We start from the raw sequence: 14,077 nt of genomic DNA on the forward strand, positions 1-14,077 counted from the left end.
TCATCGATATATATTGTTTAACTCAGACGAGTTCTTACCGCTACGGACGTAAGTCATCTCTCTAGTACTTGCCATACCATTCCTTGTACAATCTTAATTTCGAGTGCACTATATTGAATTTAATTTCAATATTGTAGGATGCACATGGAAACGCTTAGAGGGCGAACATCGGACAATCAGTTGGAAAGCCACCATTTTGAACTATTTGTCGATTGGTATCGTGAATACGTAAGATAATGTGTTCTTACTGGTTGAATGAGGTGTATACATGTTTCCCTTAGAAATCCTATATACACAAATTTCAATTCATATATTGCCCTCCATTATACGCAGGTCAATGGATTGGACGACCTACGCAGACAGGAGCTGGGTGAGAAATTGGTAATGCAGTGTAGAGGGCCAAAGGAAAGGGCAATCAAGTATAACAGATATGTGGTTAATGGGAAGTTGTTCCGCACTCTGTCAGCTGATATCGGAAAAAGGACTCAAAATAGCGGCGTGTGTGTGCCGAGTATTGATGGCGAAACGTATTACGAGAAGTTAACCCAAATAATTGAGGTTGAGTACTATGATAGGACAAAGTATGTTTTGTTCAAGTGTAATTGGGCGGACACCACGAGGGACAGGGGGTACAAGGTTGACGAGTATGGCATAACGCTTGTGAATTTCAAAAACCTTATTCACACCGGAGAGAGTATTACGGATGAGCCGTTTGTACTAACTTCACAAGTTGACCAAGTATTTTACGTCGAAGATGAAAGGAACCCAGATTGGGCTTGCGCTGTAAGGACTAAACCTAGAAACGTATACGATGTTGGTCAGGGTCAAGGGTCTGACGATTCTAGTAGCAGCTACCACGAGATTGAGCCCCTCCTCTTGAGTTCCAATCATGATCATGTTAACGCACCTAATGATGTCGATTACGTCCGACCTGATTTAGAACCAATCGAAGCGTATGTCATTTACTGAAATTGGAAATATGTTTATCTTTGAAATTTTATTAGCTTTTATTTCTTTTAAAAAAAATGTTTACATTAATTTATAATTGCTTTTTAGGTTAACCATGAAATTTATATGTAGTTTGTAGAAACGATATATAATTAATTGAGTAACTAGTATATGCACGTAAAATTTTACATGTGTGATTACTTTACATATACTTGTACTTATTTAATTACTTTGAATGTTAATTCGTTTCGCAACGTATTTTGCAGGGAGACATGAGTTATAGGGGAAAGAGAAAAGCACAGGGGCAACCGACCGTACGGTTGACATCTGCCGCCCATGATGTACATTCGTCTCCCCGAGCTAATATGGAGCCAGAAGGGTATAGACCGGTACTTCCACATCATGTGGAAGGGCATACCGATGCAGGGCGGGACGTGGGATGTGGTGATGACATTCATGTAGATCCTCAGCATTCTGACGTGGCAGAGCCGGGCACATCCACACCGTTCACGCTTGACTTCACGACGTTGAGCGATATGGGGATCGTTTCACATGGCCATTTCCAGCGGCACCCATACCCCAATAGCGGAGCACAAGTGGATGATAGTGATGAGACACAGCCTCCGGATAGCACTGAGGGTGATGAGGATGGTGTCGCGCATGACACACATTTCGATGATGCCGCTACACGCCCGTTGAAGGTGGATGAGGTTCGGACGATAAGTAAGTATATGTGTTAAAATATCGGAATATGTATTTTATTTAATTTTAATATGTGGTTAGTTTAAATAAGTAACTAACTTGTTCAATTCGTAATGTATTAGGTGTAGATCAAAATGGCATCACCCACTACCATATATTGAGTGTCAAGTCAAGCCACAAGCTGTGGGAGATCCCCGATGGCCAGAGGATCGTGTGCGAGTATAACCCTGCGTGGCAGCCTGTGGGACAAAGTGCTTCCAAATTTAGACGGATGACCGGAGTGTTCGTCAGGAGCAGTACTTATGTACGGATTAGCGACGAGTGGAAGAAGGTATCGGAGCGTAAGAAGGTCGGAGCGTAAGAAGGAAGATATTTGGGATGCATTGATGGTATGTTATAATTAAATATTATTGTATTTATGATAATGATTTATATATTCATATATTTATCTCAAATAGATGGACAATATTGTTAATGCATATGATATGTGTGAATATATGCAGAAGCACTTCTATATCCCACCTGACTGCGATATCGCGGCCATTAAACGGGACGCTTTCCTTGATATGCGAAACAAGCATACGACTTGGAGGTATGAGTTGAAGAAGAGTCTTCACATCACATCGGACGATACTCCGGCGACAGTGAAGGCTAGGGAAGGAGGACAATTATCCACGTACAATAGAGAGGACGTGGATATATTATTGGAGATATGGTGTACGGCAGAGAATCAAGTAAGTCACACATTTTAGTGAGTTTTGTTTAGTTTTATTAAAATGAATGTGATAGCCTAAAATGTTAACTTGTTCAATTGTGTAGGAATATGCTGCATATATGAAGGGAATCCGGTCGAAGAACAAGGAGCCTCACTGCACCGGATCAAAGAGCTATGCCAGGGCTACACATGAAGAAGTATGTTTTTTGATCAGTTATATATATAACTTATGTATTGTGTTTATGTTTTAATTTTTTACGTTGTATTTGTGTATGCAGAAAATAAATACCGGGGTTACGCCAACACGAGCGCAGTCTTACATCAAAACACACGAGAAGAAGACTGGCGGATATCCAAATGACTTGGTTGCCGAAAAATGTGTACGCTACTAATAACCGATATGTTTTGGTTAATGTATATGCCTCTTGTAATTTAATTTAATGTTTATAATTGCTTCTGTTACTGTGTACCCTACAGGAGAGGATGAAGGAGTTGCTTCCCACTGACTCGGCTGCTACACAATCTGTCACCGAGGGCACAGTACGGTGGGCGCCCGACGATGCGTACGCACAGGGGATGGGCAATAAGCCGGAGTACGCAGGTCGGGTTCGCCAGGTTGGAGCAGGTATACTACCTGTGCGCGGTAGCATACACTCCTACTATAGACCAGTCGCGCCACGCTCACAACCTCCCGGGAGCTCTGGTGTCCCAGAACTGATAGAAACTGCACTACAAGTTGAGCGGGAGAAGCACAAGCAGGAGATGGATGCGCTTCAGCAGACACAGCGAGAGCAGGCAACGGAGCAACAAGCTGAACGGGAGAGGCACAGGGCGGAGATAGCAGCGCTGTTAGATGCACAGCGAGTGGAGGTTGAGCAGCAGGTTGCTGTGCGGCTAGCTGAGACCCGGGCTAGTATGACCACTATGTACGAGGCACGTTTTCGTCAACTAGAGCACATGTTTAAGTCGAGTTCCTCATCTGATACGACTCGAGTTAAAGATGTAACAGAAAAAGAATCTCCAGCCCGTTTGGTGGTGAAATCGTTAGTGGGGAGTGAACCAGGTAATGCAATTTGTTTTCTTTGCTTTGGGTTTTATTGAGTATATATATGTATGTATGGATTTTATGATGTTGCAAAATGTTTTGTTCTTCATTGGTTTGGGGATACATTAGATTGGAATTAGTATTGTTTTTTATGCTGTTAGTGTTGATAGCGACCTCGATAATTTTTGTTATTATTTCTACTACTAAATGTTAGCATTGTGTTTGTGTCTAATTTTAGATCCTAATAGATATTGCATTGATGATGATTTATAAGTGTACTTATTGCTTATTGATAAGAAAGGCACTTATTGCTTCTTGATTGATTGTATTATCATCTCCAGGTATTGCGGAGAAGTTGTCGAATGAGGAAGCTATCGACCTAGATTGAGCCTTGTATGTGAGTTCGTAGTTGGTAAACATATTATATATTTTGTTATTGTTTAGTTGTGTCAAACAAAACTATATTTCAAACAATAGTTATTGTTTGTTTGTATATGATTGACGTATTGACTGCATGTTTGTAATCGATATAATTATATGCATATGATAAATAGTAATTTTAGAAGGATCTTACTTTCCAGTCGGAAGATATATATATAGATATTGCATTGATGATGATTTATAAGTGTACTTATTGCTTATTGATAAGAAAGATACTTATTGCTTCTTGATTGATTGTATTATCATCTCCAGGTATTGCGGATAACACGTCGAATGAGGAAGCTATCGACCTAGATTGAGCCTTGTATGTGAGTTCGTAGTTGGTAAACTTATTCAGAATTTTTGTTATTGTTTAGTTGTGTCAAACAAAACTATATTTCAAACAATAGTTATTGTTTGTTTGTATATGATTGACGTATTGACTGCATGTTTGTAATCGATATAATTATATGCATATGATAAATAGTAAGTTGCATTAAATGGATGTTTAGTCAATACTTCGTTTGAGGTTTAATATATTAGGTTGGGTCTCTTGTAACTATGTCAAGTTTGAGGTTTAATAGTTAGTTCATGGTAAACTGCTAGTTTTGGTTAGACTAAGGGTTTTCGGGTTTGTCAACCGCTTACGTATGTATTTCCTGTATTTTATGATTCCGATCGAACGTTATTGTTTACTTCAATGATTTGTATGTGTTGTCTAAATTATGAGTTCCTCACTGTTGCTTTATAATTAAGTGGTCAAAAAATATATAGGTGGATTGAAGTTATACATTCTCGAATCTGATTTATTAAAAATATGTTTGCTAGGCCATGGAGGAAAGTTTATACTTTATTCAGTATTGTCTTACACATGATAGAGTAGAGTAGTTCTTTCTATTTGTAGAGTTTTATGATCTTTGAATTTATTTCTTACCGCAGATTGTGAAGAAGCTTGTAGATTTCTGACGTGTGTATACATCAGGAGCTCATGGATGTTGTTGCCAAGTATGGTTGGACATAGGACGTATTAGTTTGGTTTGATTTTGTTTTCGATTTTGGTTTGACATATATCATAATATAATTGTTGAATTGACTCAATGACCTACCAGTTATTTAATGCTTGTCTCTATTTATTTCTTTTGTTGATAGATATGAATGTCGAATTGTATTATATGTAACTGAATTTTTGGACATACACATCCTTTCGTATGTTAGAATGGTTTTATCATGCCATTTGTTTTTTGTCCATAGGATGCTTAGGAAAGATGACATGAAAAAATTGGTTTATTCTGTACAAATTGTAAACCAAACATTGGATTGCCAATTCAATACAGGAGTGTACAGGAAATTGAATTCTCTGTGTACAGGAGTGTAAACCAAACATTGGATTGAATTGTATAAACTGAAATAAATTGAATTCAGGGAAGATATTGGAAATTGCCAATTAAAAGTGTACAGGAAATTGCCAGATTTCCTGGAGAATTGGAAACAGGGAAAAAAGTATGGAAATTGGAAACAGGGGAAAAAATCGTGCAAAGCAGAATTCCAACGTTAATCGAGAAAAAAAAAAAAAAAAAAATGCACCTAATTTCCGACGCGGGATGCAAACACAAATAAACACGAGTGGGAGCTCGAGTATATAATAAAATTATTGAATTCATTTTTTCCTATAAGATTGAACCCAGCCCGGATTTATATATTTAAGATCTCTATATTTTGAGGGTTTCAAAATATAGGCTCCAATTATGTAAGGAGAAAAAAATAATAATAACTTTTATCAAGTAGACACAATATGGGGGGGGGGAGTGATTTGAAATTATATATATTAATCAAAGAATAGAATATTATTTTTTAAAAAAACTTTTATCATTTAGTAAACATAGGTTGAAAAAAGCAGAATAGAAGGTAGAGATTTTACATGGCCAAATAGTGATCAAACATTTCACAATCGAAAAAACATTTTGAGTTATAATTTGTTTAATAATAAAAACCACAAGTAAATACGCTTCACACAAACAATTATATTCTTATGGAACTAGACATACATATATAATCTACCTTTGTACTTAACCTTAGGAGACTTAAAGTCTTATTGAAACACAAAGGAAATGGCAGAATGACGACCACTATTAAATAACCTTAAGGTTATTTAATTAGCATTTTCCTATTATTCCAACATTGCTTAATTAAGCTCCTAATTAAACGAATGGCATAACATTTGTATATTGTTTAGGTTTTGCCCTATTAATACGAGCCATGCTATATATATATATATTGACTTCGTAACCTATCTAGATTTATTTTATTTGACTAGGGTCCTCAACATCTACCAAATGCATATATATGAACTTTTGGGAAAAAGTTATAGAACCTGAATGTGTATGAAGAATGCTAATAGTTAAACAACATCAAATAATGTAAATTTGATGGTCCCCATTTGGAATAGTTGTTAATTCGTTTAAGTTTCAGAAATTTTCATGACAAAAACAATTTACCAACAATAAAAGCATCTAATTAAGTTTGCATGTAAATTCCAGTTAATATGTATGGGTTTATTGAATACTTTTAAGTCGCGTATATTTCTCTCTAGTGTTCGTAGACAACAATGGACAAGAGTTGGATGACAAAGCCTAGGGGTACGAAGGAATACAGAGACGGTTGTAGATTGTTCGTTGACGTTGCAGTTGGGAACTGCACAACACCTGATGGTAAGATTTACTGCCCATGTAAGGTGTGTCGCCTTAACCAGCGCTATCCCCCAGGCGTAGTTCTCACCCACTTGACAGGGGGAAAAGGCATACTTCCTACATATAAAGATTGGATGTTTCATGGTGAGAAGCCTGTCCGGGACCATGTTGAACCGTCTCCGTTGAATCGTCCGGCCACATATGAAGCAGGTGGAAGCGGTGATCAAGGTGGAAATATGCATGCTATGTTGCGTGATGTGTTCGGCATGCATGATGTCAGAGAAGGCAACTGTGAACCTCAGGTCATTGTGTAGGGTGATGAAGAAATAGTAGTCGAGGATGTGAAGGAGGTAGATGCCCAAAAGTATCACGAGTTGCTTAAAGAGGCAAAAACACCGCTATATGATTAGACCAAACACAGTAAGTTGAGCGCAACTGTTCATCTGTACAACTTGAAGTGTGTTGGTGGAATTAGTAACAAGATATTATCATCTCTCCTTGAGTTCATCAATCAATTGTTGTCTGCGGATAGTGAAGGTTTGCCGGTTAATACCTATGAGGCCAAAAAATATCTAAGTGACATGGGACTCTGCTATGAAAAGATTCCGGCTTGTCGTAATGATTGCATGCTATTTTGGAAGGGCAACAAAGAATTAGATTCATGTACAGTTTGTGGCAAATCTAAGTGGAATGATGACATTCATTTGGACGAAGACGGTCAACCCATATCGTCAAGTAAGAAACGCTCAGTAAAAGTGTTGAGGTGGTTTCCACTCATACCAAGACTACAGAGATTGTTTATGTCGCAGTATACATCACCCCATATGAAGTGGCATGCAGATAACCGCACAAAGGACGACAAATTGAGGCATCCGGCCGACGGTGAAGCATGGAAGTCATTTGATCAGTTGTATCCGGAATTTGCAGCGGACAGCAGGAATGTAAGGCTTGGACTAACCTTAGATGGATTTAATCATTTTGGGAACCTTACTACATCACACAGCACTTGGCCCGTAATGCTTGTGCCATACAACTTGCCTCCTTGGATGTGCATGAAACAAACATCTTTCATATTATTCCTGATTATCCCAGGCCCGAGCTCACCTGGAATGGATATAGACATTTACCTATAGCCCTTAATTGAGGAGTTGAAGGAATTATGGAATGTAGGGGTACGCACATTTGATGTTTCCACTAAAACGTACTTTATATTGCGAGCACAATTGATGTGGACAATTAATGATTTCTCGGCATACGCAGATCTGTCAGGATGGTCTACAAGGGGAGTAAAGGCATGTCCTTGCTGTATGCAATCAACCAGGTCTCAATGGTTAAAACACGGCCACAAATGGTGTTTTATGGGTCATAGGCAATACTTGCCCTTGGATCATCCGTGGAGGAAGAACAAAAGTAATTTTGACAGCAACCAGGAATTACAATGTCCTCTCAATGTGCTTAGTGGGGCTGAAATCCTAAGACAGTTAGAGGGGATGCCATTTGGGGATGAGGATGCCGGCAAGTCAAAGCCAGACAGTAGTAAGAAGCAGGGAGAGAAGCGGAAGAAGAGTACTCACAACACCAGACCAGAAGCGAGCAATCATGTATTATGGAAGAAGAAGAGTATTTTCTTTAGGTTGCCGTATTGGAAGGATAATTTACTACGGCATAACCTTGATGTGATGCATATCGAGAAAAATGTGATGGACAATATTCTTGGCACAATACTCAACATAAAAGGGAAAACAAAGGACAACTATGATGCTTGTAAAGACTTGCAAGAGATGGGATTGAGACGTCTACTTCATCCATTTACGAAGAATGGAAAAAACTATATGCCCCCAGCTTGCCACACGATGTCCAATGAAGATAAAATCAGTTTCTTGAAAGTGCTTCGGGATGTGAGGGTGCCCGATGGTTATGCATCGAATATTTCCAGATGCGTACGACTGAAAGACCGTACGATGACGGGTTTGAAGAGTCATGACAATCACATTCTGATGCAACAACTTCTACCGATTGCTTTACGTGGGTCACTGCCAGGTAACGTGGTCAGACCTTTGGTTGAGATGGGAACATTCTTCCGGGGCATATGTTCAACTACTCTGACACTAGATAATTTGTACCGACTCCAGAGTGAAGTCTGCGTGACTTTGTGCAAGATGGAACAAGTATTTTCCCCAAGTTTTTTCACGAGCATGGTTCATGTTGTCGTGCATCTTGTCCGTGAATGCCAACTAGGTGGACCAGTTCAGTATAGGTGGATGTATCCGGCTGAGAGGTAAAGTTTGATCGTTAAGTTATTATTATTATTTTTTTCCCATGAATAAAAGACAGTGAATCACTGCAATTGTTGATTGATTTTCATATACAGGAGCCTAGGGGGGTTCAAATATAATGTGCGCAATAAAGCGGCTCCCAAGGGATGTATTGCGGAGGGCTACATAGCAACTGAGTTGGTGACATTTTGCTCGATGTATTTGGATGACGCACCGACGTTTCATAATAAGGCCCAACGAAACCCTGATGGTTGTAAGGGGGCGGGAACACAAGTCATCCTCAACCGTATTACACTGGCACAAATTCATCGATATATATTGTTTAACTCAGACGAGTTCTTACCGCTACGGACGTAAGTCATCTCTCTAGTACTTGCCATACCATTCCTTGTACAATCTTAATTTCGAGTGCACTATATTGAATTTAATTTCAAATTGTAGGATGCACATAGAAACGCTTAGAGGGCGAATAGCGGACAATCAGTTGGAAAGCCACCATTTTGAACTATTTGTCGATTGGTATCGTGAATACGTAAGAATAATGTGTTATTACTGGTTAAATGAGGTGTATACATGTTTCCCTTAGAAATCCTATATACACCAATTTCAATTCATATATTGCCCTCCATTATACGCAGGTCAATGGATTGGACGACCTACGCAGACAGGAGCTGGGTGAGAAACTAGTAATGCACTGTAGAGGGCCAAAGGAAAGGACAGTCAACTATAACAGATATGTGGTTAATGGGAAGTTGTTTCGCACTCTGTCAGCTGATATCGAGAAAAGGACTCAAAATAGCGGTGTGTGTGTGCCGAGTACTGATGGCGAAACGTATTACGGGAAGTTAACCCAAATAATTGAGGTTGAGTACTACGATAGGACAAAATATGTTTTGTTCAAGTGTAATTGGGCGGACAACACGAGGGACAGGGGGTACAAGGTTGATGAGTATGGCATAACACTTGTGAATTTTAAAAACCTTATGCACACCAGAGATTATTACGGATGAGCCGTTTGTGCTAACTTCACAAGTTGACCAAGTATTTTACATCGAAGATGAAAGGAACCCAGATTGGGCTTGCGCTGTAAGGACTAAACCTAGAAACGTATACGATGTTGGTCAAGGTCATGGGTCTGACGATTCTAGTAGCAGCTACCACGAGATTGAGCCCCTCCTCTTGAGTTTCAATCATGATCATGTTAACGCACCTGATGATGTCGATTTCGTACGACCCGATTTAGAACCAATCGAAGCGTATGTCATTTAATGAAATTGGAAATATGTTCATCTTTGAAATTTTATTAGCTTTTATTTCTTTTAAAAGAAATATTTACGTTAATTTATAATTGCTTTTTAGGTTAACCATAAAATTTATATGTAGTTTGTGGAAACGATATATAATTAATTGAGTAACTAGTATATGTTGAAAATTTTAAATGTGTGATTACTTTACATATACTTGTACCTATTTAATTATTTTAAAGACTAATTCGTTTCGCAACGTATTTTGCAGGGAGACATGAGTTATAGGGGAAAGAGAAAAGCACAGCGGCAACCGACCGTACGGTTGACACCTGCCGCCCATGATTTACATTCGTCCCCCCGGGCTAATATGGAGCCAAAAGGGTATAAACTGGTACTTCCACATCATGTGGAAGGGCATCCCGATGGAGGGCGGGACGTGGGATGTGGTGATGACATTCATGTAAATCCTCAGCATTCTGACGTGGCAGAGCTGGGCACATCCACACTGTTCACGCTTGACTTCACGACGTTAAGCGATATGGGGATCGTTTCCCATGGCCATTTCCAGTGGCACCCATACCCCAGTAGCGGAGCACAGGTGGTCGATAGTGATGAGACACTGCCCCCGGATAGCACTGAGGGTGATGAGGATGGTGTCGCGCATGACACGCATTCCGATGATGCCGCTACACGCTCGTTGGCGGTGGATAACGTTCGGACGATAAGTAAGTATATGTGTTAAAATATCGGAATATGTATTTTATTTAATTTTAATATGTGGTTAGTTTAAATAAGTAACTAACTTGTTCAAATTCTTAATCTATTAGGTGTAGATCAAAATGGCATCACCCACTACCATATATTAAGTGTCAAGTCATGCCACAAGCTGTGGGAGATCCCCGATGGCAAGAGGATCGTGTGCGAGTATAACCCTACGTGGCAGCCTGTGGGACAAAGTGCTTCCAAATTTAGACGGATGACCAGAGTGTTCGTCAGGAGCAGTACTTATGTACAGATTAGCGACGAGTGGAAGAAGGTATCGAAGCGTAAGAAGGATGATATTTGGGATGCATTGATGGTATGTTATAATTAAATATTATTGTATTTATGATAATGATTTATATATTCATATATTTATCTCAAATAGATGGACAATATTGTTAATGCATATGTATGTGTGAATATATGCAGAAGCACTCCTATATCCCACCTAACTGCGATATCGCGGCCATAAAACGGGACGCTTTCCTTGATATGCGAAACAAGCATACGACTTGGAGGTATGACTTGAAGCAGAGTCTTCACATCACATCGGACGATACTCTGGCGACAGTGAAGGCTAGGGAAGGAGGACAATTATCCACGTACAATAGAGAGGACGTGGATATATTATTGGAGAAATGGTGTACGAAAGAGAATCAAGTCACATTTTAGTGAGTTTTGTTTAGTTTTATTAAAATGAATGTGTTAGCCTAAAATATTAACAATGTTAATTGTGTAGGAATATGCTGCATATATGAAAGGAAACCGGTCGAAGAACAAGGAGCGTCACTGCACCGGATCAAAGAGCTATGCCAGAGCTACACATGAAGAAGTATGTTTTCTGATCAGATATATGTATGACTTATGTTGATTGTGTTTATGTTTTAATTTTTTACGTTTTATTTGTGTATGCAGTTCATAAATACCGGGATTCCGCCAACACGAGCACAGTCTTACATCAACACACACGTGAAGAAGACTGGCGGATATCCAAATGACTTGGTCAAGGAAAGATGTGTACGCTACTAATAATCAATATGATTTGGTTAATGTATATTTCTTTGTAATTTAATTTAATATTTATAATTGCTTTTGTTAATGTGTACCCTACAGGAGAGGATGAAGGAGTTGCTTCCCACTGACCCAGCTGCTACACAATCTGTCACCGAGGGCACCGTACGGTGGGCGCCCGACGATGCCTACGCACAGGGGATGGGCAATAAGCCGGAGTACGCAGGTCGGGTTCGCCAGGTTGGAGCAGGTATACTACCTGTGTGCGGTAGCATACACTCCTACTATAGACCAGTCGCGCCACGCTCACAACCTCCTGGGAGCTCTGGTGTCCCAGAAATGATAGAAACTGCACTACAAGCTGAGCGGGAGAAGCACAAGCAGGAGATGGATGCGCTGCTAGAGACATAGCGAGAGCAGGCAACGGCGCAACAAGCTAAACGGGAGAGGCACAGGGCGGAGATAGCTGCGCTGTTAGATGCACAGCGAGTGGAGGTTGATCAGCAGGTTGCTGTGCGGCTAGCTGAGACCCGGGCTAGTATGACCACTTTGTACGAGGCACGTTTTCGTCAACTCGAGCACATGTTGTAGTCGAGGTCCTCATCCGATACGACTCGAGTTAAAGATGTAACAGAAAAAGAATCTCCAGCCCGTTTGGTGGTGAAATCGTTGGTGGGGAGTGAACCAGGTAATGCAATTTGTTTTTTTTGCTTTGGGTTTTATTGAGTATATATATGTATGTATGGATTTTATGACGTTGCAAAATGTTTTGTTCTTCATTGGTTCGGTGATACATTAGGTTGGAATTAGTATTGTTTTTTATGCTGTTAGTGTTGATAGCGACCTCGATAATGTTTGTTATTATTTCTACTACTAAACGTTAGCATTGTGTTTGTGTCTAATTTTAGAAGGATCTTATTTTCCAGTCGGAATATATATATATAGATATTGCATTGATGATGATTTATAAGTGTACTTATTGCTTCCTGATAAGAAAGGCACTTATTGCTTCTTGATTGATTGTTTTATCATCTCCAGGTATTGCGAAGAAGTTGTCGAATGAGGAAGCTATCGACCTAGATTGAGCCTTGTATGTGAGGTCGTAGTTGGTAAACATATTATATATTTTGTTATTGTTTAGTTGTGTCAAACAAAACTATATTTGCTCACAATAGTTATTGTTTGTTTGTATATGATTGACGTATTGACTGCATGTTTGTGATCCATATAATTATATCTATATAATAAATAGTAAGTTGCATTAAATGGATGTTTAGTCAATACTTCGTTTGAGGTTTAATATATAGGTTGGGTCTCTTGTAACTATGTCAAGTTTGAGGTTTAATATTTAGTTCATGGTAAACTGCTAGTTTTGGTTAGACTAAGGGTTTTTGGGTTTGTCAACCGCTTACGTATGTATTGCCTGTATTTTACGATTCCGATCGAATGTTATTGTTTACTTTAATGATTTGTATGTGTTGTCTGAATTATGAGTTCCTCATTGTTGCTTTATAAGTGGTCAAAAATTATATAGGTGGATTGGAATATAAGAAGAATATATATGGCTATTTAGTATGTCAAGTTTAAGAAGTTATACATTCTTCAATCTGATTTATTAAGCTAGGCCATGGAGGAAAGTTTATACTTTATTCAGTATTGTCTTACATAGGATAGAGTAGAGTAGAGTAGAGTAGTTCTTTCTATTTGTAGAGTAACATCTTTCTTTGAATTTATTTCTTACCGCAGATTGTGAAGAAGCTTGTGGATGTTGTTGTCAGTATACATCAAGCTATCTGGGAAACCTTTGGAAATAGCGGTATGAGGAGGTCATGGATGTTGTTGCCAAGTATGGTTGGACATAGGACGTATTAGTTTGGTTTGATTTGATTTGATATTGATTTTGATTTTGATATTGTTTTCGATTTTGGTTTGACATATTGAATTGACTCAATGACCTATCAATTATTCCATGCATGTCTCTATTTATTTCTGAGGAGTTGATAGATTTGAATGTCGAATTCTATTATATGTACCTGAATTTTTGGACATGTTATAATGGTTTTATCATGCCATTTGTTTTTGTCCCTAGTATATCCTTAGGAAAGATGACATGAGAAAATTGGTTTTTTTTGTACAAATTAAATGGTGTACAAATTGTAAACCAAACATTGAATTGCCAATTCAATTCAGGAATAAATTGAATTGAATTGAATTGGCAATTTATTCAATTCAATTTGTATAAATTGAATTCAGGAAAGAAATTG

General features: G+C 38.8%; 2 protein-coding genes and 1 long non-coding RNA gene across 3 annotated transcripts; all 3 read left to right on the plus strand.

Moving 5' to 3' along the window:
• Positions 1-875: 875 nt before the first annotated feature.
• On the plus strand, positions 876-2,011 carry LOC132178229 (uncharacterized). The gene is made up of 3 exons (XM_059590678.1): positions 876-953; positions 1,215-1,671; positions 1,773-2,011. Exons 2-3 carry the CDS (start codon positions 1,221-1,223, stop codon positions 2,009-2,011), a joined length of 690 nt encoding a protein of 229 aa, XP_059446661.1. The 5' UTR covers positions 876-953; positions 1,215-1,220.
• A 1-nt stretch (position 2,012) lies between these two features.
• LOC132180095 (uncharacterized) lies at positions 2,013-3,825 on the plus strand. The gene is made up of 6 exons (XM_059592949.1): positions 2,013-2,039; positions 2,154-2,384; positions 2,470-2,562; positions 2,644-2,745; positions 2,843-3,428; positions 3,752-3,825. The coding sequence occupies exons 1-6, from the start codon at positions 2,037-2,039 to the stop codon at positions 3,796-3,798; spliced, it is 1,062 nt and encodes a 353-aa protein (XP_059448932.1). The 5' UTR covers positions 2,013-2,036; the 3' UTR covers positions 3,799-3,825.
• Positions 3,826-4,070: 245 nt separating this feature from the next.
• On the plus strand, positions 4,071-4,928 carry LOC132180096 (uncharacterized). The gene is made up of 2 exons (XR_009440017.1): positions 4,071-4,159; positions 4,770-4,928. It is a non-coding gene; the product is annotated as an uncharacterized LOC132180096 (long non-coding RNA).
• The last annotated feature ends 9,149 nt before the right edge of the window (positions 4,929-14,077 follow it).

This window comes from Corylus avellana, chromosome ca4, assembly GCF_901000735.1.
Source record: "Corylus avellana chromosome ca4, CavTom2PMs-1.0".
NCBI classification, from domain to species: Eukaryota; Viridiplantae; Streptophyta; class Magnoliopsida; order Fagales; family Betulaceae; genus Corylus; species Corylus avellana.

Bases quoted from the DNA above. Each gene is read 5' to 3' on its own strand.
- LOC132178229 (XM_059590678.1), top strand. From the start codon at position 1,221: ATGAGTTATAGGGGAAAGAGAAAAGCACAGGGGCAACCGACCGTACGG. The intron at 1,672-1,772 runs GTAAGTATATGT...GTAATGTATTAG, and splicing joins GGATGAGGTTCGGACGATAA to GTGTAGATCAAAATGGCATC.
- LOC132180095 (XM_059592949.1), top strand. The intron at 2,385-2,469 runs GTAAGTCACACA...TCAATTGTGTAG, and splicing joins GGTGTACGGCAGAGAATCAA to GAATATGCTGCATATATGAA. The intron at 3,429-3,751 runs GTAATGCAATTT...TATCATCTCCAG, and splicing joins GTTAGTGGGGAGTGAACCAG to GTATTGCGGAGAAGTTGTCG.